The sequence below is a fragment of the Pseudophryne corroboree genome, chromosome 2 (genome assembly GCF_028390025.1).
Source record: "Pseudophryne corroboree isolate aPseCor3 chromosome 2, aPseCor3.hap2, whole genome shotgun sequence".
Taxonomy (NCBI): Eukaryota; Metazoa; Chordata; class Amphibia; order Anura; family Myobatrachidae; genus Pseudophryne; species Pseudophryne corroboree.
Window position 1 is genome coordinate 856,259,689 of NC_086445.1, and position 26,105 is coordinate 856,285,793.

Genomic DNA, 26,105 nt, shown 5'->3' on the forward strand with positions numbered 1-26,105 from the left:
TTGGGGAGTGTTTTTTGGAAGGGCCATCCTGCGTGACACTGCAGTGCCACTCCTAGATGGGCCAGGTGTTTGTGTCGGCTACTAGGGTCGCTTAGCTTAGTCATCCAGCGACCTCGGTGCAAATTTTAAAACTAAAAATAATATTGTGAGGTGTGAGGTGTTCAGAATAGACTGAAAATGAGTGGAAATTATGGTTTTTGAGGTTAATAATACTTTGGGATCAAAATGACCCCCAAATTCTGTGATTTAAGCTGTTTTTTAGTGTTTTTTGAAACAAACACCCGAATCCAAAACACACCCGAATCCGACAAAAAAAATTCGGTGAGGTTTTGCCAAAACGCGGTCGAACCCAAAACACGGCCGCGGAACCGAACCCAAAACCAAAACACAAAACCCGAAAAATTTCAAGTGCACATCTCTAGTCGCCACCCCTTGGGCCCAATTTAACATGTTCGAGTGCTTTATAGGTTAAAGTATCTGTATTTGAGCTGTGGGCCGTAGCAAAATGTCTGGAGAGCGGATGGCTCTCTACTTTATTTTTGACGTTCCTCACGTGCTCTTGGATCCGCAATTTTAATGGTCTCTTTGTCTTCCCTATATATTTCAGATGACATCCGCACTCGATCATATATATCACCGACGGTGTGTTGCAGTTGATGAAGTCGTTAATTTTAAATTCTTTCGTGTTGTCACTGTTGTAGAACATCCTCCGATTCGGATGGACAAATTTGCACATATTAAAGTGCCCACATTTGTACATACCAGTACATTTCGGGAGGCCTGTGGGAATATTGCGTGTGCCCCTGAGCATGCTTGGTGCTAGAATCTCTTTCAGATTTTGTGCCTTTTTGAATATAATTTCTGGACGTGCAGGGAGCAGTTCTTTAAGGATTGGGTCCATCTTTAGAATGTGCCAGTGTTTAGAGAGCACCTTTCTGATTTTTGTTTCCTCGCTGTTATATTGTGTGATAAATGGAGCACACATTTTCTTCTTGTCTCCCTCCATTTTTTCTTTTGGTTTGAGTATTTCTTCTCTGTTTAAATTGCCACCTCTTTCTACTGCTTCATTGATGATGTGATCCGGATAGCCTCTTTCTTTAAAGCGTTTGGCATTGATTAGAGACTGTTCCGTGAAGGTCTCTGGAGTACTACAATTTCTTCTAATCCTATGCATCTGTGAAAAGGGAATGTTATTTTTCCAATTATGAGTATGACCACTTCTATAGTGTTGGTAACTATTCGTATCCACTGGTTTGATGAAATTCTTTGTAATTATCTTGTCCCCATCATGTGATAAAATTAAATCCAGGAATTCTACTTCAGTTTTTCTGGTAGTGCAAGTAAATTTTAAATTAAAATCATTATTTTGAATCTGTTTCATAAATTCATTAAAATCCTCCACATCTCCATTCCATATTAAAATAATATCATCAATATAGCGTTTGTAAAAACAAATATTGCTCTTAAAATGACAATTTCCGTAAAAGAATTCCTTCTCCCACATCCCCATTAAAGTATTCACATAAAAGAACTGAAGGAAAATGAAACCATTGTATTGAGACCGGCTGACAAAGGGGCCGGATTGGTAATACAGGATAAGGAAATATACATTAAAGAAGCACAACGGTTATTAAGTGACACATCCTCATACAAACCACAACCAAAATACCCCACGGAGGAATACATCGAGGAACTAAGGAAAGCATTGACTCCAGCACTCTACAAAAGCATCATCTCGAAGGATGAATACCAATACCTCCTGAACAATAATCCGATTATTCCTATTATGTATCACCTCCCCAAGATCCATAAGAGCCTGACATCACCACCTGGCAGGCCCATTATAGCAGGAATAGATTCACTAACAGCACACTTATCTGAATATGTGGATGTGTTTTTAAAACCACATGTCCAGAATCTACCTTCCTTTTTAAAGGACACAGCAAGTGTTTTAAACCTTTTAAAAAACTTTAAATGGGAAGAGAAGTTCCTTTGGACCACGATTGACGTACAATCACTCTATACCAGCATCACCCATTAAAAAGGTCTTGCAGCCTGCCGTGAGATTCTGGATACAGATACAAATATAACAAAGGAACATTGTGATTTCATTTGTACCCTTATCGAATTCATTTTAACACATAATTATTTCAAATTCATGGACACATTTTACCTTCAGACCTGTGGCACAGCTATGGGTACAGTTTTCGCACCAAGTTATGCGAATATTTTAATGGGGATGTGGGAGAAGGAATTCATTTACGGAAATTGTCATTTTAAGAGCAATATTTGTTTTTACAAACGCTATATTGATGATATTATTTTAATCTGGAACGGAGATGTGGAGGATTTTAATGAATTTATGAAACAGATTCAAAATAATGATTTTAATTTAAAATTTACTTGCACTACCAGCAAAACTGAAGTAGAATTCCTGGATTTAATTCTATCACATGATGAGGACAAGATAATTACAAAGAATTTCATCAAACCAGTGGATACGAATAGTTACCTACACTATAGAAGTGGTCATACTCATAATTGGAAAAATAACATTCCCTTTTCACAGATGCATAGGATTAGAAGAAATTGTAGTACTCCAGAGACCTTCACGGAACAGTCTCTAATCTATGCCAAACGCTTTAAAGAAAGAGGCTATCCGGATCACATCATCAATGAAGCAGTAGAAAGAGGTGGCAATTTAAACAGAGAAGAAATACTCAAACCAAAAGAAAAAATGGAGGGAGACAAGAAGAAAATGTGTGCTCCATTTATCACACAATATAACAGCGAGGAAACAAAAATCAGAAAGGTGCTCTCTAAACACTGGCACATTCTAAAGATGGACCCAATCCTTAAAGAACTGCTCCCTGCACGTCCAGAAATTATATTCAAAAAGGCACAAAATCTGAAAGAGATTCTAGCACCAAGCATGCTCAGGGGCACACGCAATATTCCCACAGGCCTCCCGAAATGTACTGGTATGTACAAATGTGGGCACTGTAATATGTGCAAATTTGTCCATCCGAATCGGAGGATGTTCTACAATAGTGACAACACGAAAGAATTTAAAATTAACGACTTCATCAACTGCAACACACCGTCGGTGATATATATGATCGAGTGCGGATGTCATCTGAAATATATAGGGAAGACAAAGAGACCATTAAAATTGCGGATCCAAGAGCACGTGAGGAACGTCAAAAATAAAGTAGAGAGCCATCCGCTCTCCAGACATTTTGCTACGGCCCACAGCTCAAATACAGATACTTTAACCTATAAAGCACTCGAACATGTTAAATTGGGCCCAAGGGGTGGCGACCTTTTAAAAAAACTCTCACAACGTGAGATGTATTGGATTTTTACTTTGAACACCATGTCTCCCTATGGCCACAATGAGGGTTACGAAATAGCACCATTTTTATGAGTAACCACCACCTGCAAACAAATATGCTTTTCCTCCTTTTTTCAATCGCCTCTCATTTATGGATAGAATGAATCTCTATAAATTCTGGGACACTGTTCACGATGATTCATAACCTACTGTTTTTAATGCACTCGCTGTCTGGCTATATATGTGCTGATTTTTATTCTATTTTTTATTCTATTTTAAAACCCATTCATAATTTCTGGGTATCGCTTGCATCAGTATATTAATGTATGTGATCAGTTACAGATTCATTGTAACCCTCCCCCATTTTAAATATGTCCCCACTACTATATAAACTCGCTTGGGATATGTTATTACATTAAGCCGTATGTGCTATATATATATGTACTTATTTTCATTCTCCACGTATTTTTAAAAGCAGTCCATTATTCCCATTATTCATGTATTTTTTTTATTATTTATATCAATGTATATTTATGTTAATATTTATATATATTTATATGTATATACATCTGTAGTTATATTTTCTATACTGTTGGTTGGTCGCCTCAAATGTTCTGTAGCTTACTAGCCGGTAATATACATGCACGTGCTTTGTTTATGTATGTAAATTAGCCATGTGGTTAGGGAAGCACCTCTCCACGATCCACTATACACACTTTTGCTGAGCAGTATCAGTGTTGATGCGGCCGTGGGAGACACGCTACTTCCGGCAGCGACGCACTTCCGCCGGAAGTTAGGCGCCGAGCAGCGCTAAATGTAAACAGACCACTGTGAGTAGATAACAGTGGGTCTGTGTAACAAACCAAATTAGAAAAGACACTGTGGTTAACAGACAATCACCACCACTCATCTAAGGCACCATATCTTTAAACTTATTAAGTATTATACTACTTCCGGTTTCGCCGATGACGCAAACCGGAAGTAATTTGCATAATTAAGGACTAATCGATGTGGGTATAAATAAGACCTCACTACAGCATGATGCAATCTCTTGATGAAGCCCTAAGCTGGGCGAAACGCGTTGAGAACCTGAACTACCGACTTGCCGACCTACCTTTGCCGACATTCATGTCATTTAAGCTAAGCTATATATATATATTTTTTATATTTTTGTATACTTAAATAAATTTGAACTTTTGTTATATGAAATACTGATTGGAGCATTGCTATATATCCAAAGGTTTCCATATGACTACCACCCGCTGATGAGGACCAGGATACAAGTATTTATACTGACATGCACAAATGAATACTTTATCTGGTACGCATGTAATTTAATGTGAGACGTAAAAATTTGACACTATCTTTTGAAAATAAGACTACGCTATAAAGCGATTCCCTGTCTCCTGACTCTATCTAGATTTCGACAGAGACGTGGACTAAAAAGACCAGGGGATCGATAAGCATTGAGTCAAGCCATAATCTGGTACGCAGTATTATTCTTGCGTGTGACAAAAACTAATTTAAAGGATACTACACTATAGGCGCTCTGTTGTTTCTTCCTCTATTTCCAGATTCCCCTTTGGGCTACGCATACCTAGTGGTAATTTTTGAAGAACTGAGCAGCCACCCGTTAAAACGGGGAAAGTGTGGACTGTTTGGCAATTAAACCAAACACAAATTTTGGAAGAAATCATTTATTGGATTGGTCATTTGACCGAATTTATTTGTGACTGTAGATTGCACTTTTACAGTAAGGAACTTTGCATAATGTGGACAAGCGCACTGATTTACTCATTGACAATATATATATATATATATATGTATACACACACACACACACACACACACACACACACACACACACACACACATATATATATTTGAAAAAATTGCAACGCAGGAGAAGGCCTGCCTTTTACTGTAAGTTTCATATCAAAGGGACGGACTGGGGCTCTGCATTTGCCCGGGCATTCGGCGCGCACACGTCACGGGGGGGGTGGGGTGGGTGCGGACATGACGCATGGGGCCGTGCCATGAGTCTGGGGGGCAAGGACTCGCGGGGACGGCTACACCAGAGAGCTGGAGGCTGCGCTGTGCGTGGCCTTCCCGGTTCTCTGTAAGACCGGAACGGCCCATCAGCCCTTTTGGCATATGCCAGAAGTGCCAGATAGGCCGTCCTGCCCTGCAAAGCAGCTTGATTTAGGTTACAACATGTGAAACCTGCAGTATCTAGGGCAGAGTGAAATTATATTGACTCAACTGTGTAATTTGTTCAAAGGAATGCTTTTTTAAGGATTTGTAATTATATGGTTGTGTTTTATGTGTAGGAGCAATAACTTAATTTCCTATGGAAATGCTATAGTACCACTGATGTTACGCACACCTGTTACGATTGTTTGGACCTTCTCAGACCACTGGACACTGAAGGTGGGTGTTACAAATGTTAATTACCAAACTGTGCAGCCCTTCTGCTCATGCATGACCTGCGGTTGAGTTGTGGCAGTGGAGGGATCTGCTCAGGCCAATCTTAAAAACCCCAAAAGCGTGGCTCTGGTTATCACTACCACATGAAGATGGAGTTGATTCTCGGGAGAACACTTTCAGTTTTCGGAGTTTGCTGATTAGGAGGCTATATAGGGCCTCTAATAATAAATGGGCTCATTACATAAAACATTCCTGAACACTGGCCCCATTAGTGATAATGAATAGACTCCTATGTGGGGAGAATATCTACCTATATACCTAGAGTTATTTCTTGAAAAAGAAAATAAATTCCTAACAGAATACACCATCAATTATATAATAACAGAGACTATGGGGGGAATGTAATAGGGTATGAGAATCAGAAAGTGAGATATTTTGGGAGGATTTTCCTGTTGTTTTTCTTTAAAGTGGCAATCATTTAGATGGCAAAGTCAACCTGGTTTTGCCATGTAAGTGATTGCCACTTTAAAAAAATCTCTCACTTTCTGATTCTCACACCCTAGTACACCCCCCTCCCCCATGTGTCTATCTGCAGGGAAGCCCACCCCCTTCCTCCCCTCCCAGCTCTCACGAGCTAGTATACTTCCAGACACTGACTTATGATGTCTCCTAATAGCACTTTATACCTACTAGCGCTGTTATGACAGGAATGCTCCTACCTGTCAGCACCTGATGCCAGAACCCCCACATCCACAGACCTTCCCTTCCCCTGCAGGTGGGTGGGAGTAAGGGCATGGAGTCCACCAGGTGCTGATAAGAGGGAACACTCCTGTTCTAACTGTCCACCCTGTGCCTCAGGGGATGATTGGGGACAGAGATGAGAGAGACTAATGGGGAAGAGAGGAGGGGGTGAGGGCAGCAGTGAGAAAGAGGAAAATGGGGGACTAGGGGGAAGGCCATGAGAGGCAGGGGTGTGTGTGTGCGTGTGTGTGTGTGTGTGTGTGTGTGTGTGTGTGTGTGAAGGTGCCAAATGAGAGAAATGAAAATGGGGGAGTTGAAGGGGATAGAGATGAGAGACAGTGGGAGGGTGAGGTGAGGGGTAAGTCCAGGATGTAATAAAGTCTGAGTTTGGTGGCCGTGTGGGATGTCGGCTGAACTGGTAAGTTTTTTTTAAAGCAGCAATCATGTGGATGGCATGGGGATAGCTTTGTACATGATTCCCCCTTTAAAATACATCCCGCACAGCCCCTGAACTAGTTGGACTTCATTACATGAAGGCCTAAATCTCTGTACACATTTCAAATTTACATAGTTTTGTCAAAGTGCAAGGTGATCCCAATCAGTTCCATAATGCTTTGCTCGGAATACAACAAATTACGTTTTACAGACAGTACACACCTGAAGTTTCCAAATGTTCTTGCTTTGCTTACTTATGTTATCCACGGTTTCTCCCATTAATGCAATAAGCATGTTTAGAAGAAGCACAAAAGTTAGTATGACATAAATAATCAGAAGAATCATAAATAGGACTGGATATTTTGAGTCTTGCTGCAACTCCAGGTCCCCTAAGCCAATGGTGAGCTTAAACAGTTCCATGACAGCCTTTCTGAAACCATTATAAGCACTGCACTCATTACCATCACTGCAGTGTTCAATTAAAGAAGCAAGGGCTGTAAAGGGGAAAGAAAAAAGATTGTGTTCTCATTTATTTCTAAGATGTTTTCATTATTCTAGTTTTAAACTAGTACTCTCCCAAACTGAATATTCAAGTTTCTAACAATGCATGTTGGCTTTGCTATAGAACAAAGATGAGCAATTTCAAACTTAAACAACTCGCAAATTGCTATATTTAATATATAGGGAGGGCACAATAATAGTACCTGGAGGCATTAGGAGTTGCTTTTTATGGCCTGAACATCAGATGGCATGTTGGGAGAAACTGGCATAGTGGATGGCATGTAAGGAACATCTAGAACAGCAGATTGAATGCACAGTACTGTACACATAGATAATTCTGCGCCCACTTTTCAGTGCCATGAATTGAGGCTATGTAAAGCAGAGGACAGAGCCATGTCTACGAGATCAATGCAATGCACCATGGCGCCTGAGCTGACTACCTTGCTGAGCCATGCCTTCCTTCCAGACATATTACCAGGCTGCCTCTACCTTAGGGGACTGCCAGGATGTCAACAAGTATGGTACACAGTGGGCCTAATTCTGAGGCACATGATGCAAAATACTGATGTTTGGTACTTTGCTTGTTCGCTGGACCCGCACTATGACACCCTGCCGTCAGGCTACCTCCGGCCTGCTTGCACCTCATGTCATCTGTCTGTCACCCCTTCCTACTAGATTGTTAGCTCCTCAGATCAAGACCCTCTTTCCTCATGTTGTCAAAACCCTCTTCTCGACACATTTCACTCACAGCCCTAACCTACTCAGCAACCATTTTTACCCGCTTTTTCTCCTGCTGGTAAAGGCTCATCTCTATCTATGGCCACCAGCTCCTAGAAGTGCGCTGATCACTCACTCGCTACTTACATCTAAGCTGTATTATGTTTTAAGAATTGTGGTGCTCTTTGTTACTTGTACTCTATGTTTGTTATTTATTTACTGTAATGTTAAGTTTTGTCTCCCTGTACTGGCCTTTGTACGGCGCTGCAAAACACTTGTGGCGCCTTATAAATAAAATGTAATAATAATAATAATAATAATGACTGCAGGCATCAGTAGATTGAAATTCTGCAGCCATTTTCCAAAACAAGGATGTTGCCTCCATTTTGGGCGAGTGTCGAGGCCATAATCTCCATCGGAAGATGGAGATTTCCTGGCCTCTTAGATGGAGCTGCGGTGGCCAGCTTGCATGACCCTATGGGTCACGCAGTCAGCTGATGGTATCACAGGTGATCCAATGCCGCATGCTAGAATGCAGATAGTGACAAACAAATTACAGAATCATGCATGGGTGAATATGCCTTTACTCACTCTTCTGGCATGTGGAGTGCAAAATCCCATGCTACGCCAGCGGCATAGAGGGGCGTATCAACAAAGGAGAGGGCCCGTCTGCAGTCTTTGTCCAGGCACCCTCCACTCTAGCCTGCAACGCTGCTCTAGCATATATAACCTCGCGCTTTGCCTGAATCTATTGCACATGCCCAGGTACCAGGGGAAATGGTGCATCTCCATTTTCCGCTGATTCCTTACTTGCACGTAAGCAAAACACTAGAAAAATGGCTGCCACACCATTTTTCCAGTGATTTTGCAGTGCTGCGGCTGCTGATGCTGAACTCCAGAAATGTAATTAAAGAAGAAATTGGTGCATAGTGTGCAGTGTGGGCTCCCCTAGATCCAGGGGCCCGTGTTCACTGCCCACCCTGTCACCATTATAAAAACACCATTGGGGCATACTACTCACTCTACATCAGCCCCTTTATCTATACAGGTATTTCAAAGGGTCTTTCAAAAAGTGCATATTACATAGACAAAGACACCAAATAAGGGCCCTCATTCCGAGTTGATTGCTCGCTAGCTTCTTTTAGCAGCAGTGCAAACGCTAAGCCGCCGCCCTCTGGGAGTATATCTTAGCTTAGCAGAAGTGCGAACGAAAGATTAGCAGAACTGCTCGTAAAAATTTTCATGCAGTTTCTGAGTAGCTCCACACCTACGTCTACCTTGAGATCACTTCAGTCTGTTTAGTTCCTGCTTTGATGTCACAAACACGCCCTGCGTTCGGCCAGCCACTTCCCCGTTTCCCCAGGCACGCCTGCGTTTTTTAGCACACTCCCGGAAAACGCTCAGTTTCCACCCAGAAACACCCACTTACTGTCAATCACTCAACGATCAGCAGAGCGACAGAAAAGCGTTGCTCGCCCTTGTGTAAAACTGCATAGTTTTGTGTGAAAGTACTTTGCGCGTGCGTACGTACTGTGGCCCGTACGCATGCGCATAGATGCAGATTTTTAGCCTGATCGCTGTGCTGCGAACAACGGCAGCTAGCAATCAACTCAAAATGAGGGCCAAAGTTATCACAAAAAGTGTATGTTGCCGGAAGCTAAAACTCTCCCAGCCAGAAATATCCCATTGTTACACACAGTACTGTAAATGGGACAGGCTGTTCTGGCTGGAAATGTATGGTGTTCTAAAAGTTCCACCTGACACTAACTAAACACAATCATAAAATAAAAGAAATCAGTCAAGGTGTTTATAGCTTTTGTTCTGTCATGTAAGAAAAAGGTAATCTACAGAATAGTTACTGCAAGGAAAAGAAACTACTTACCTATGCCAAATCCAAGTAAGAAGAGAACATATACTAATAAAAACTTTAAGACATCATTCAAAATTGCCTGGAATAAAAATAGAATTAATGATTAACATACGTACAAAAATAATATAGTAACTTAATATCTTGCCAAAAAATGCTATATTGAATAGGGGAGGCACTTGCATTTAATAGTAAACAGTAGAAGAAGTTTAAAACATACAGTACTGTATAGTTTGCAATAGGGTTTATTCCCTGCAGTATATGGTTATATATACAGTATATGCAATGGGTGGTCTTCTGTTTGCCGGCGGTCGGGCTCCCGGCGCTCAGTATACCGGCGCCGGGAGCCCGACAGCCGGAATACCGACAATTATTTTCCCTCGTGGGGGTCCACGACCCCCATAGAGGGAGAATAAAATAGTGTGGCGCGCGTAGCGCGCCACCGTGCCCGTAGCGTGGCGAGCGCAGCGAGCCCGCAAGGGGCTCATTTGCGCTCGCCAAGCTGTCGGTAAGCCGGCGGTCGGGCTCCCGGCGCCGGGATGCTGGTCGCCGGGAGCCCGACCGCCGGCCAGCCGTAGTGAACCCATATGCAATATATGGTTATAGCTGTGCAATATATTCTAATACACATTTGTAGTAGATTTACAAAGCTTTGCATCACTCAGAGGGTCATTTCCTGTGGGATTCCTGCAATTTCTTTAAAAAGCCTAATCTCATTTGCGTGGTACATTATTTCGTATGATCACTATATTTCGTATTTCCCCACCCTGTTACTTTATATGTAGGCATTGTGCTAAGTGGCAAGCAGCCTCTCCGGTCATGGTATCTGTGCCGAACCACTGGCACCTGCCAGCACTTACGATACAGGAGCAGCTAAAGCTAGCTACCAATACATGCATTGAGGTTTCGGCCATGGCTCCAGGATTACAGCTCTGATCAACAGATATTCTATACTGGCATGTTCCGTTCTACACCAAACCACAGCGCCAATCAGGTCATCTGACCAGTATACCTTATTCCAGCATGGTCTTTTCCTCTCCAAAAAGCTGCGACAGCTAGGATAAAAAGGTTTTATTTCTTGAGCGACTTCTGGGATTCTTCTGGAATATTCACAGCTTTTTGTACATTGTTCTACATTGTTGTTCTCTCTTTTTAGAGGTTGGCACATTATATCTATTGTGGAGACAGGGATTGCTTCCAAATTACAACTATTTTCATTGGATGGCATATATCAGAAAGCTACTACCTGTATATGGACAAAAGTATTCGGACACCTGACCATTACACTTGCATTCAAATACATATACTTTAATAGTTCTTGGTCCTCCTTTTGCAGCTATAACAGCTTCCATTCTTCTTGGAAGGCTATCCACAAGATTTTGTAGGGTTTCTGTGGGAATTGTGCCTATTCATTCTGCAGAGCATTTATGAGATTAAGCACTGATGTTGGATGAGGAGGACTGCCTCGCAATCTGTTACAGTTCATCACAAAGGTGCTCGATGGGGTTGAGGTCAGGGTTCTGAGTGGGCCAGTCAAGCTCTTCCACACCAAACTCATCAAACCATGTCTTTATAGTCCTTGCTTTGTGCACTGGGGCACAGTCCTGTTGGAATAGAAAAGGGCCTTCCCCAAACTGTTGCCACAAAGTTGGAATCATAGCATTGACCAAATGTCTTGGTATGCTGAAGCATTAAGATTGCCCTTCACTGGAGTTAAGGGGTCTAGCACAAACCTTGAGAAACACCCCCATACCATTAGCCCTCCTCTACCAAACTTCACAGTTGGCATAATGTAGTCAGACAGGTAACGTTCTCCCGGCATCCGCCAAAAGCAGATTCGCCAATCTGACTACTAAACAGAGAAGTGTGATTAGTCACACCACAGAACACGTTTCCAATAGAGATGAGCGCCCCCCCCCCCCCCCCAAAAAAAAAAAAAAAAAATTCACGTCCTGAGACCGGCTCAGGACTTCCCATCAGACTCAAAAACCAGAACGAGGCAAAACGTCATCATCCCTCTGTCGGATTCTCACGGGTTTTGTATTCCCTCTGTCGGATTCTCGATGGTTTTGGATTCCATATAAGGAGCCGCACATCGACATTTTCACTCCAGTCCTGGAGAGTGTAGCGAGAGGACGCGTGTCCTCAGTGTCTGTGCGGAAAAGTGGTGTGGTGCGTGGGGTGGCGACCTGCTCTTCTGTGTCATTCCAGTGCTGTTTTGTGCTGCATCAGTCCAGTGGTGGTGTCTTGTGCTGCATCAGTCCAGTCACAGTGGTGTGTCCTGTGCTGCCATAAGTCCAGTGCTGCTGTATAAGTCCACTGCAGTGATGCTGTGTTGTGATGTATCAGTCCAGTGGTGGTGTCCTGTGCTGCTATAAGTCCAGTGCTGCTGCTGTATACGTCCAGTGCAGTGGTGATGTGTTGTGCTGCATCAGTCCAGTGGTGGTGTCCTGTACTGCCATAAGTCCAGTGGGGGTCTCCTGTGCTGCCATAAGTCCAGTGCTGCTGCCGTATAAGTCCAGTCCAGTGGTACTGCCGTATAAGTCCAGTCCAGTGATACTGCCGTATGAGTCCAGTGGTACTGCCATATAAGTCCAGTGGTACTGCCGTATAAGTCCAGCCCAGTGGTACTGCCGTATAAGTCCAGTGGTACTGCCGTATAAGTCCAGTGATACTGCCGTATAAGTCCAGAAGAATAATGGTGATCAAAAATTTGGAGGATAAAATTAGGGAAAGATCAAGAACCACTTCCTCCTAGTGCTGAAGCTGCTGCCACTAGTCATGACATAGAAGATGAAATGCCATCAACGTCGTCTGCCAAGGCCGATGCCCAATGTCATAGTAGAGGGCATGTAAAATCCAAAAAGGCCAAAGTTCAGTAAAATTACCCCAAAAAATGGCTAAGACCCTGGCCTATGGGGGTAATTCAGACCTGATTGAAGCAAATTTGTTAGCAGTTAGGCAAACCATGTGCACTGCAGGGGAGGCAGATATAACATGTGCAGAGAGAGTTAGATTTGGGTGGGTTATTTTGTTTCTGTGCAGAGTAAATACTGCCTGCTTTATTTTTACAATGCAATTTTAGATTTCAGTTTGAACACACCCCACCCAAATCTAACTCTCTCTCTGCACATGTTATATCTGCCCCCCTACAGTGCACATAGGGGGTCATTCTGGCCCATTTACATGCTGCGGTTCATCACTGCGGTGTGAACGGGTCGGAAATGTGCATGCGCGGCACCCATAATGCGCATGCGCATCGTTGCCCAGCGTCAGCCGTCGCCGGGCAACGACCAGAAGAAAGAAGAAGGTGATCTCTAGCACGATTGCAAGAAGATTGACAGCGGGGAGGCATTCCAGGGTGAATACTCACTGTTTTCCGGGCGTGGAGATCCAAACGCAGGCGTGTCCAGGCGTTTGGAGGGCAGTTGTCTGACGTTAATTCCGGGACCTTCATCGCTGGATCCATCGCACAGGGTAAGTAGCTGCAGGGCTAGTCCTGTTCTGCACAAAACTTTTTTAGCATAGCAGGGTTGCACAAGCGATCGCAGCCTTGCTATGCTAACATACACTCCCCATAGGCAGCGTCTAGTTGATCACACGAGCATCAAAAAGTTGCTACGTGCGATAAACTCAGAATGACCCCCATGGTTTTGTCCAACTGCTGACAAATTTGCTGCTACAATCAGGTCTGAATTACCCCCTATGTTCATGACTAGTGGTTCAGCTTCACATGACGATGGAAGCCCTCATCATCCCGCTAGAAAAATTATAAGAGTTAAGCTGGCAAAAGCACAGAAAAGAACTGTGTGTTCTAAGATGCTATCACAAATCCCCAAGGAGAGTCCAAGTGTGTCGGCGTTTGCGATGCCTGACCTTCCCAACACTGGATGGGAAGAGGTGGCTCCTTCCACCATTTGCACGCCCTCTGCAAGTGCTGGAAGTAGCACCCACAGTCCAGTTTCTGATATTCAAACTGAAGATGTCACTGTTGAAGTACACCAGGATGAGGATATGAGGAAGTTGATAAGGAGGATTCTGATGGTGATGTGGTTTGTTTAAATCAGGCACCGGGGGAGACAGTTGTTGTCTGTTGGATGAATAAGCCCATTGTAATGCCTGGGTAAAATACCAAAAAAGCCACCTCTTCAGTGTGGAATTATTTCTCCACAAATCCGGACAACAGATGTCAAGCCATGTGTTGCCTTTGTAAATCTGTAATAAGTAGGGGTAAGGATGTTAACCACCTAGGAACATCCTACCTTATACGTCACCTGCAGCGCATTCATCAGAATTCATTGTCAAGTTCAAAAACTTTGGGTAAGAGCGTAAGCAGTTCACTGGTACCTAAATCCCTTCTTCTTGTACCCAAGCTCCTGCAAGCCACACCACCAACTCCCTCGAAGTCAATTTCCTCCTCAGTCAGGAACGTCAGTAGTCCTGCAGGCCATGTCACTGGCATGACTGACGAGTCCTCTCCTAACCTGGATTCCTCCGGAGAATCCTTGAGTGGTACACCTACTGCTGCTGCCACTGCTGTTGTTGCTGCTGGGAGTCTATCGTCATCCCAGAGAGGAAGTCGGAAGACCACTTGTACTACTTCAACTAATCAATTGACTGTCCAACAGTCCTTTGCGAGGAAGATGAAATATAAGAGCAGTCATTCTGTTGCAAAGTGGATAACTGAGGCCTTGACAGCTATGTTGGTGTTAGATGTGCATCCACTATCCGCCATTGGTGCAGTGGGATTTAGACAATTGATGGAGGTAGTTTGTCCCTGGTACCAAATCCCATTTAGATTCCACTACACTAGGAAAGCGATTCCAGGACTGTACAGGGACATTAAGAAAAGTGTCCTCATTGTCCTGAAAAATGCGGCTGTAGCCAGTGTCCACTTAACCACTGATATGTGGAAAAGTGGAGCAGGGCAAACTAAGGACTATTTGACTGTGACAGCCCACTGGGTAGATGTATTGCCTCCCACAGCAACAACAGCAGCAGCACCAATAGCAGCACTCACAAACGCCAGCTCGTTCCTAGGCAGGCTACGCTGTGTATAACCGGTTTCCATAAGAGGCACACCGCTGACAACCTCTTATGGAAACTGAGGGACATCATCGCACAATTGCTTACCCCACTTAGACTCTCCTGGGGATTTGTGATATCGGACAACGCCACCAATATTGTGCGTGCATTACATCTGGGCAAATTCTAGCACGTCCCATGTTTTGCACATACAATTAATTTGGTGGTGCAGAATTTTTTGAAAAATGACAGGGGCATGCAGGAGATGTTGTCGGTGGCCTAAAAAATTGCGGGCCACTTTCGGAATTCAGCCACCGCGTATCGAAGACTGGAGCGCCAGCAGACACTCCTGAACCTGCCCTGCCATCACCTGAAGCAAGAGGTGATAACGAGGTGGAATTCAACACTCTATATGCTTCAGAGGATGGAGGAGCAGCAAAAGGCCATTAAAGCCTATACATCCACCTACAATATAGGCAAAGGAGGGGGAATGCACCTGACTCAAGTGCAGTGGAGAATGATTTCCGTCTTGTGCAAGGTTCTCCAACCCTTCATACTTGCCACACGTGAAGTCAGTTCAGACACTGCCAGCTTGAGTTAGGTCATCCCCCTCATCAGGCTTTTGCAGAAGCAGCTGGAGAAATTGAAGGAGGAGCTAAGACGAAGTGATTCCGCTAAGTATGTGGGAATTGTGGATGGAGCCCTTCATTCGCTTTGCCAGGATTCAAGGGTGGTCAATCTGTTGAAATCAGAGCACTACATTTTGGCCACTGTGCTCGATCCTAGGTTTGAAGCCTACGTTGTATCACTCTTTCCGCCAGACACAAGTCTGCAGAGGTTCAAAGACCTGCTGGTGAGACAATTGTCAACTCAAGTGGAACGTAACCCGTCAACAGCTCCATCTTCATTTTCTTCCGCAACTGAGGGTGCAAGGAAAATGATAAAATTTCCAAGCCCACCCGCTGGCAGTGATGCAGGGCAGTCAGGAGCAAGTGCTGACATCTGGTACGGACTGAAGGAGCTGCCAACGATTACTGACATGACTACTGTCACTGCATATGATTCTGTCACCATTGAAAGAATGGTGGAGGATTATATGGGTGACAGCATCCAATTAGGCATGTCAGACAGTCCGTATGTATACTGGCAGGAAAAAGAGGCAATTTGGAGGCCCTTGCACAAACTGGCTTTATTTTACTTAAGTTGCCCCCCCTCAGGTGTGTACTCCGAAAGAGTGTTTAGCGCAGCCGGTAACCTTGTCAGCGATCGGCGTAGGAGGTTACTTCCACAAAATGTGGAGAAGATGATGTTCATCAAAATTAATTATAAATTCCTCCAGGAAGCCCTTTATAAGCAATTGCCTCCAGAAAGTACACAGGGAACTGTGATGGTGGATTCCAGTGGGGACAAATTAATACTCTGTGAGGAGGGGGATGTACACGCTGAAAGGGGTGAGGAATCGGAGGATGGGGATGACATCTTGCCTCTGTAGAGCCAGTTTGTGCAAGGAGAGATGAATTGCTTCTTTGGTGGGGGGATTAATTGCTTCTTTTTTTGTGGGGGCCCAAACAAACCAGTCATTTCAGCCACAGTCGTGTGGCAGACCCTGTTGCTGAAATGATTGGTTTGTTAAAGTGTGCATGCCCTGTTTATACAACATAACGGTGGGAGGGAGGGCCCAAGGACAATTCCATTTTGCACCTCTTTTTTCTCTTTGCATTATGTGCTGTTTGGGGCCCAGTTTTTAAAAGTGCCATCCTGTCTGACAATGCAGTGCCACTCCTAGATGGGCCAGGTGTTTGTGTCGCACACTTGTGTCGCTTAGCTTAGTCATCCAGCGACCTTGTTGCACCTCTTTTTCTGCTTTGCATTATGTGCTCTTTGGGGCCTAGTTTTGAAAAGTGCCATCCTGTCTGCCACTACAGTGCCACTCCTAGATGGGACAGGTGTTTGTGCCGCCCATTTGGGTCGCTTAGCAAAGTCATCCAGCGACCTCATTGCACCTCTTTTTCTTCTTTGCATTATGTGCTCTTTGGGGCCTTTTTTTAAATCTGCCATACTGTCTAACACTGCAGTGCCACTCCTAGATGGGCCAGGTGTTTGTGCCGCACACATGGGATCCAAAACCAAAACACAAGACACGAAAAGAGCCCACTGCACATCTTTAGTTTCCACTACTGTACAGTCTAGTGTCGGTGTGCTTTACACCACTCCATCCAACGCTTGGCATTGGACTTGTTGGAAGTTCAGAATGCTTCAGCTATGGAATCAGCAGAGTGTTGACGACTTTTACGCACCATGCGCCTTAGCAGGCATTGAGTTGCTGTTGTTCCTAAACACTTCCACTTTCTAATAATATCACTTACAGTTAACCATGGAATATCCAGCAGGGATGAAATTTCATGAGCCATCTTGTTGCAAAGGTGGCATCCTAACACAGTACCACACTTGAAGTATTGAGCTCTTCTGAATGACCCATTTTGTATTACAAATGTTTAAAAATGGAGACTGCATGGCTAGGTACTTGATTTTATACGCCTGTGGCAACGGGTCAGATTGAAACACCTGAATTCAATAATAAAAAGGTGTATCCAAATACTTTTGTCCATATAGTGTGTAGTCTTTCTATAAAGAGACTGGGCCTAATTCAGACCTGATCAAAGCAGCAAAATAGTTCTCTAATGGGCAAAACCAAGTGCACTGCAGGTGGGGCACATATAACATGTACAGAGAGAGTTAGATTTGGGTGTGTTATTTTGTTTCTGTGCAGGGTAAATACTGGCTGCTTTATTTTTACACTGCAAGTTAGATTTCAGTTTGAAAACACCTCACCCAAATCTAACTCTCACTGCACATGTTATATCTGCCCCACCTGCACTACACATGGGTTTGCCCATTAGAGAACAATTTTGCTGCTGCAATCAGGTCTGAATTAGACCCACTATTCAAGTTGCCACACCACTGAGTCTTTGGGAACTACAGGCTAATCAGCTTAATTTTTATAGAGAGATTATATTGCTTGGAATTCTTTATTTTTCTTTTAATCTGTGTATTGTTATTATATATGCACCTATTTTGCTGCATGTATGCTAATAATTTTATTGGTGTTTATGAATGAAATACATTTTTACTATTCAGTCCATTTGAGCTCACTTTTACTATTTTTTATCATTTTCAATGGAACTGGATAACAGTGTAAGTGAATAAAAGAGTTGCCATTTTTCTGTCAGAAATGTGTATGTGTAACCCCCTTGTTTGCGGGTGTGCTAGACGATCTTGATCCCCAGCTGACAGTGCTCCGTTACCTCGTTGCTACCAGCACCCCGTGACAGAGAGGCAAGCGTTAAACAGTTCCCTTGCTATGTAGACACAGACTGACATGTAACGTGTACAACACAATTTTATTTATATGGCAAAATTAACAAGATTTTACATAAACAGTTCTGTACACTCAGCGTGAACACTTCTGAAGAGTATGATACAGAGACAGGTAAAAAAAACATTAAAGGGGAAAGCCGACTGGCATTGACTTCAATACTAATGTCTCAGATGCCCTGCGTCAGCGATACAAGTGACAGGTAAGCAGGAAACAGGTGCACCGTTGGAGCAGGCTGGTTATGGCTTCTAAACTAAAGTCTCAGGTGACCAGCGTCAGCGATACCAGTAGCAGGTAAGCAGGAAAAACAGGTGCACAGTTGAAGCGGGTTGGTTATGGTTTTGAAACTAAAGTCTCAGGTGACCAGTGTCCGCGATACCAGTGGCAGGTAAACAGGAAAACAGGTGCACAGTTGAAGCAGGCTGGTTATGGCTTCTAAACTAAAGTCTCAGATGACCAGCGTCTGCGATACCAGTGGCAGGTAAACGGGAAAACAGGTGCACAGTTGAAGCAGGCTGGTTATGGCTTCTATACTAAAGTCTCAGGTAACCAATGTCAGCAATGCAAGTGGCAGGTAAGCAGGGAAACAGGTGCATTCACATTGACTTTAACACTGCTGGGCGGAGCTTGCATGAGAGAACTATAAATGCCAGCATATCTCAATAGCAGAAAAGTACATTACATTGACTTTAACACTGCTGGGCGGAGCTTGCATGAGAGAACTATAAGTACCAGCATATCTCAATAGCAGAAAAGTACATTACATTGACTTTAACACTGCTGGGCGGAGCTTGCATGAGAGAACTATAAGTGCCAGCGTATCTCAATAGCAGAAAAGTACATTACATTGACTTTAACACTGCTGGGCGGAGCTTGCATGAGGGAACTATAAGTGCCAGCGTATCTCAATAGCAGAAAAGTACATTACATTGACTTTAACACTGCTGGGCGGAGCTTGCATGAGGGAACTATAAGTGCCAGCATATCTCAATAGCAGAAAAGTACATTCACATTGACTTTAACACTGCTGGGCGGAGCTTGCATGAGAGAACTATAAGTGCCAGCATATCTCAATAGCAGAAAAGTACATTCACATTGACTTCAAAACTGCTGGGCGGAGCTTGCATGAGAGAACTATAAGTGCCAGCATATCTCAATAGCAGAAAAGCACATTCACATTGACTTTAACGCTGCTGGGCGGAGCTTGCATGAGAGAACTATAAGTGCCAGAGTATCTCAATAGCAGAAAAGCACATTCACATTGACTTCAACACTGCTGGGCGGAGCTTGCATGAGAGAACTATAAGTGCCAGCATATCTCAATAGCAGAAAAGTACATTCACATTGACTTTAACACTGCTGGGCGGAGCTTACATGAGAGAACTATAAGTGCCAGCATATCTCGATAGCAGAAAAGTACATTCACATTGACTTCAACACTGCTGGGCGGAGCTTGCATGAGAGAACTATAAGTGCCAGCATATCTCAATAGCAGAAAAGTACATTACATTGACTTTAACACTGCTGGGCGGAGCTTGCATGAGAGAACTATAAGTGCCAGCGTATCTCATTAGCAGAAAAGTACATTCACATTGACTTCAACACTGCTGGGCGGAGCTTGCATGAGAGAACTATAAGTACCAGCATATCTCAATAGCAGAAAAGTACATTACATTGACTTTAACACTGCTGGGCGGAGCTTGCATGAGAGAATTATAAGTGCCAGCGTATCTCAATAGCAGAAAAGTACATTACATTGACTTTAACAGTGCTGGGCGGAGCTTGCATGAGAGAACTATAAGTGCCAGCGTATCTTCCTATCCGTTTAGTAGATAGACAGTGTCTAGTTAGACAGTCAATAGATAGACACCATATATTAGACAGACATTAGGTCGACAGGGTCAAAAGGTCGACAGGGAAAAGGCCGACAGGTCAAAAGGTCGACATGATAATGGTCGACAAAAAAGATAGACAAATGTGTTTTTTGAATTTAACATGTTTTTGGATTATTTCATACTTTCTCTATCAATGTCGGCACAGAGTTGGTTATAAACCTTGTGGCGAGCCCCGCGAGGGTATGCCTTTCTACAATTGGGGGTCCCAGATGACAAAACTATCCACACAAACCACAAAAATGCAAAAAACATGGTGTCTACCTTTTTCATGTCGACCATTTCCATGTCGACCTTTTGACCCTGTCGACCTTTTGACCCTGTCGACCTAATGTCTGTCTAACAAATGGTGTCTATCTATTGACTGTCTAACTAGACACTATCTATCTTTCATACCAGAACCGCGTATCTCAATAGCAGAAAAGTACATTCACATTGACTTTAACACTGCTGGGCGGAGCTTGCATGAGAGAACTATAAGTGCCAGCATATCTCAATAGCAGAAAAGTATATTTACATTGCTAAGGGAATACACCTCCCTACCCCTTTTTTATAACCTGGGGAACTAATAACTTGAGGGGAGCCTACCCCTTGATGACTCAGTCTTGCGGGGCACTGGTGACAGGGGACCCTACCCCTTAACAAATCTATAATGCCCCAAATGCAGAGTTCATGCAGCGGAAGAGGTTTAAATAGGGGCACAGGGGAGTTAAGGGGAGCCTACCCCCTGTATTTAACTTAGTGTGTGGCACCTGCAGAGTTTAGCAGCGGAAGGGTTAACTAAAGGCAGAGTGTCTGGCAGCGGAAGGGTTACAGGGGCACCAGGGTCTCACCACCAGATGCGGCGCTTCTGCCACCTCCGATCGCCTCGGTCTTCGGCGCCACCCGGGATGCAGAGCACCGCACCGGGGATGCACCCTTGAAGCAGCCGCTGACACAGGATTCCTCTTCCGCTCCGATCTTCAGCCGCAGACTCTGGTCCTCTCCCCGAGGTCCTCGATGGGGTCCTCTTCTTGGGGTCGTCCTGCGCACTGCCTGTTCTTCTGTCCTCGATACTCCGCGGTACGGCCTCCTGGGTCCCAGCTGGCGGCGACTAACAGCTTCCGTCCTCGTGTATGTCCCTCTGCAAGGCTCCTGGCTCCTCACTTTCCTCATCAGGCGGTGACACGGCCTGCTTCGTCCAACAGGGGTCCTGGCCAGGCACCGGAGGTCGCTCTCGTCGCGTTCCTCTCCCGGCGGCTCCAGTTCCCGGTCCGGCGATCAGGTAAGCTGTGCTCTTCTTCTTCCCAGGGCAGCCTCTCCTTCACCCCGCAGGGCAGCGCACTCAGCTCCGGCAGGACTCTCTTCCCCTTCTCCCGGCGACAGACCGACCCTTCTCCCGCGCTGAGGGGCCCTAGATAAAGGACTTCAGGTCCCAGCGCCACCCCCGTCCATCAGGTTGACTGGCTCCCGGACCGCAGCAACAGCCCACCCTCGGGATTTTCTACCCTGCAACCCCAGGGGGCCAATCAGTATGGGGCCAGTCTTCCCGGGGAGTTCAGTTACTGAGCGGAGGGGCTAAAAATAGCATGCAGTGGCGCCAAACTTCTCCTTAAGCAAAGTTACCAGAGTTTCTAATGCACAGCCCATGTTATTCTATGGGCCCTGTGCTTTTCACCTGATAAGGGACTTATTCTGCAAAAAAGATCCTTGTGTTTACATATATATATATATATATATATATATATATATATATATAAAATCACAGAAAGAAGGCGGCACTCAGAGTCTCGAGAACTTGGTGAAAAACCGACCCGTGTTATATATATATATATATATATATATATATATATATATATATATATATATAAACTACCTACAGTTATGGGGTATTACATATGTCTGTCAGCGAGGCAGTGATGTGCTATTGTCAGTGAGGCAGGGATGTTCCGCTGTCAGTGAGGCAGGTATGTTCCGCTGTCAGTGAGGCAGGGATGTTCCGCTGTCAGTGAGGCAGGGATGTGCCGCTGTCAGTGAGGCAGGGATGTGCCGCTGTCAGTGAGGCAGGGATGTGTCGCTGTCAGTGAGGCAGGGATGTGCCGCTGTCAGTGAGGCAGGGATGTTCTGCTGTCTGTAATGTGGATGTGCTGCTGACAGTAGAGCAGGAATGGGCTGCTGTCAGTAAGGCAGGGATGTGCTGCTGTCAGTGAGGCAGGGATGTTCCGCTGTCAGTGAGGCAGGGATGTTCCGCTGTCAGTGAGGCAGGGATGTTCCGCTGTCAGTGAGGCAGGGATGTTCCGCTGTCAGTGAGGCAGGGATGTTCCGCTGTCAGTGAGGCAGGGATGTTCTGCTGTCTGTAATGTGGATGTGCTGCTGACAGTAGAGCAGGAATGGGCTGCTGTCAGTGAGGCAGGGCTGTGCTGCTGTCAGTGAGGCAGGGATATTCCGCTGTCAGTGAGGTAGGAATGTGCCACTGTTAGTGAGGGAGGGATGTGCCACTGTCAGTGAGGCAGGGATGTGCCACTGTCAGTGAGGCAGGGATGTGCCACTGTCAGTGAGGCAGGTCTGTAATGTGGATGTGCTGCTGACAGTAGAGCAGGAATAGGCTGCTATCAGTGAGGCAGGGATGTTCTGCTGTCTGTGATGGGGATGTGCTGCTGACAGTAGAGCATGAATGGGCTTCTGTCAGTGAGGCAGGGATGTGCTGCTGTCAGTGAGGCAGGGATGTGCTGCTGTCAGTGAGGCAGGGATGTGCTGCTGTCAGTGAGGCAGGGATGTGCTGCTGTCAGTGAGGCAGGGATGCTGTTAGTGAGGCAGGGATGCTGTTAGTGAGGCAGGGATGTGTTGCTGTCAGTGAGGCAGGGATGCACAGATGTCATTGAGGCAGTGATGTGGCGTTGTTTGTGACACAGTGATGCGCTGCTGCCACGGAGACAGTGGTGTGCTGCTCGCAGTGAGTAAGGGATGCGCTGCTGTCAGTGAGGCAGGGATGTACTGCGGTCAGTGAGGTAGTGATGTGCAGCTGTCAGGCAGTGATGTGTGGATATCAGTATGGCAGGGGTGTGCTGCTGTCAGTGAGGCAGGGATGTGCCACTGTCAGTGAGGCAGGGATGTTCTGCTGTCTGTGAGGCAGGGATGTTCTGCTGTCTGTAATATGGATGTGCTGCTGACAGTAGAGCAGGAATGGGCTACTATCAGTGAGGCAGGGATGTTCTGCTGTCTGTGATGGGGATGTGCTGCTGACAGAGCATGAATGGGCTTCTGTCAGTGAGGAAGGGATGTGCTGATGTCAGTGAGGCAGGGATGCTGTTAGTGAGGCAGGGACAGGGCCGGCGCTTCCATTAGGCAGCTTTAGGCAGCTGCCTATGGGCGGGGGATCTGAAGGGGCGGGCCGCAGCCGACCCCTGGCATCAGCCGAACTAGAGTCACACTGACTCATTACAGTTGGTCACGGCCCTAAAAAAAAAAGGAGGCGGTCCAGCTGGAGAGTAGTAGGGGGGAGAGCGGTCACTCCACTTCCCTACCATTTTCCTCTATTCCGTATCTGTCACCCAAAGATATCAATAGAGTGGGGAGTGCTCAGGCGGCAGTCCTCCGGGTTTCCTCCCCCTGCTTCTAGTATCCCGGTGCCGCACTGGCCCGTCCTCAGCTGAAGGGGATGTGTGATGTCCTCTCTGCCTGACCCCTTCATCAGTCACACCCCCTCCTGCTCTGCAGTCTGCACAGCCAATGGCGCACAGGCAATTCTTCGTCCAGCCTCCCTCAGTAACAATTGCCTGCTGCCGAACATGCTAACCCCCACCCCCCCGCGCGCGCTGTGCTGTTACGGTGGTCGGTGCCAGAGCACTGAGCCACCCTACTACACGGTGGTCTCGGCACCCTTCCTCCTGCAGCAGCCTCCCAGACAGATTACTATTTCCTGTGGCCGCGTCATAGTGGGGCTGCATAGTCACTGGATCTCGGATCCTCCTGCTGCCGGCTTCCTCTTCGAGCTGTGTCTGGATCCGCGGTGGACTGCCATGTTGACATGGCGGTGGTGAGTGACTGGAGAGCCCTGTGCCCCCCACCGTGTGTGGCCCCTGTACCCCGTGTGTGTGTGTGGCCCCCTCTACTCCCCCTGACCATGGTGTGTGCCCCATGTGCCTACCTGCCCATATGTGTGTGACACCTTGTGCCCCCCCTTGTTTGACACCCTGTGCCTGCTGCCTTTGTGTGTCACCCAGTGCCCCCCTACTCCTGTTTTTCCCTGCCCCCTCATGTGTGCCCCCTGCCCCCATGTATGGTGCACTGTACACCCCCTGCCCCTGTTTGTGTGACACCCTGTGCCCCCCTGCACCCATGTATGGTGCACTGTACAGTGTACACCCCCTGCCCCTGTGTGTGTGTGTGTGTGTGTGTGTGTGTGTGACACCCTGTGCCCCCCCCCCCCCGTATGGTGCACTGCAAACCCCCTGCCCCTGTGTGTGTGTGACACCCTGTGCCCTCCTGCCCCCATGTATGGTGCACTGTACACCCCCTGCCCCTGTTTGTGTGACACCCTGTGCCCCCCTGTCCCCATGTATGGTGCACTGTAAACCCCCTGGCCCTGTGTGTGTGTGACACCCTGTGCCCCCCTGTCCCCATGTATGGTGCACTGTACATCCCCTGCCCCTATGTGTGTGTGACACCCTGTGCCCCCATGTATGGTGCACTGTACACCCCCTGCCCCTGTGTGTGTGACACCCTGTGCCCCCCTGTCCTTATATATGGTGCACTGTACAAACCCTGCCACCCATGTGTGATGCACTTTGGATGCCTTGTCCACATTCCTCCTCCCCCCCTTGTGGGACACACTGTGCACCCTCTGCCTCTGTGTGTGTCACCCTGTACCAACCTCAGGGGTGAGTAGTGAGTTTCTGATCTTTGGGAGGGGTTAATTTGGCATTTTTGTTGTCCCCCACCCCCCCCCCCCCCCCCGCCCTTCCTCTCCCCACTCGTGTCCTTTGGCCCTCATTCCGAGTTGTTCGCTCGCTGGCTGCTATTAGCAGCATTGCACACGCTAAGCCGCTGCCCTCTGGGAGTGAATCTTAGCTTAGCAGAATTGCGAACGAAAGATTAGCAGATTTGCGAATAGAAAATTCTTAGCAGTTTCTGAGTAGCTCCAGACTTACTCACACATAGCGATCAGTTCAGTCAGTTTCGTTCCTGGTTTGACGTCACAAACACACCCAGCGTTCGCCCAGACACTCCCCCGTTTCTCCATCCACTCCCGCGTTTTTCCCAGAAACGCCAGCGTTTTTTCGCACACTCCCATAAAACGGCCAGTTTCCGCCCAGAAACACCCACTGCCTGGCAATCACACTCCAATCACCAGAACGATGAAAAATCCTTGTTATGCCGTGAGTAAAATACCTAACTTTTGAGTAAAATAACTAAGCGCATGCGCTCTGAGAACCTTGCGCATGCGCAGTAAGCGACTAATCGCAATATAGCGAAACTCGGCAACGACCGAACAACTCGGAATGAGGGCCTATGTCCCTGTCTCTCAGTCAGCATCTGCCAGTTCCTCTGTCCCCTGGTCACAGCCAGTTACAGTACATCACCCCTCACCCTTTGCCTCCCCAGTCAGGGTCCATCAGACCAAAGCCTCTGCCTCACAGTCACAGCCCGACACCCGTGATTAGGAATGTGCTCACACCTGTCCCCCGGTCACAGGGAGGAGATAGAGAGATGGGGGAGATGCACACTATAAAACTTCTGCCACTGTGCACCTCTATTATTGTGCAGTATGGCAGACACAGAAGGCAGGTACAATAGAAGCAGCATGACAGA

At 46.0% G+C, this 26,105-nt stretch overlaps 1 protein-coding gene across 1 annotated transcript in view; it reads right to left on the bottom strand.

Annotated features, from left to right (window-relative positions):
• The window catches only part of LOC135049869 (transient receptor potential cation channel subfamily V member 3-like), a 112,447-nt gene that overhangs the window by 18,005 nt on the left and 68,337 nt on the right, over positions 1-26,105 (bottom strand). Inside the window, exons 12-13 of the mRNA XM_063955817.1 lie at positions 10,038-10,104; positions 7,160-7,431 (exon numbers count right to left, since the gene is read on the bottom strand). Coding sequence (XP_063811887.1) covers positions 7,160-7,431; positions 10,038-10,104 — 339 coding nt within the window. The remainder of the gene's footprint in view (positions 1-7,159; positions 7,432-10,037; positions 10,105-26,105) is intronic.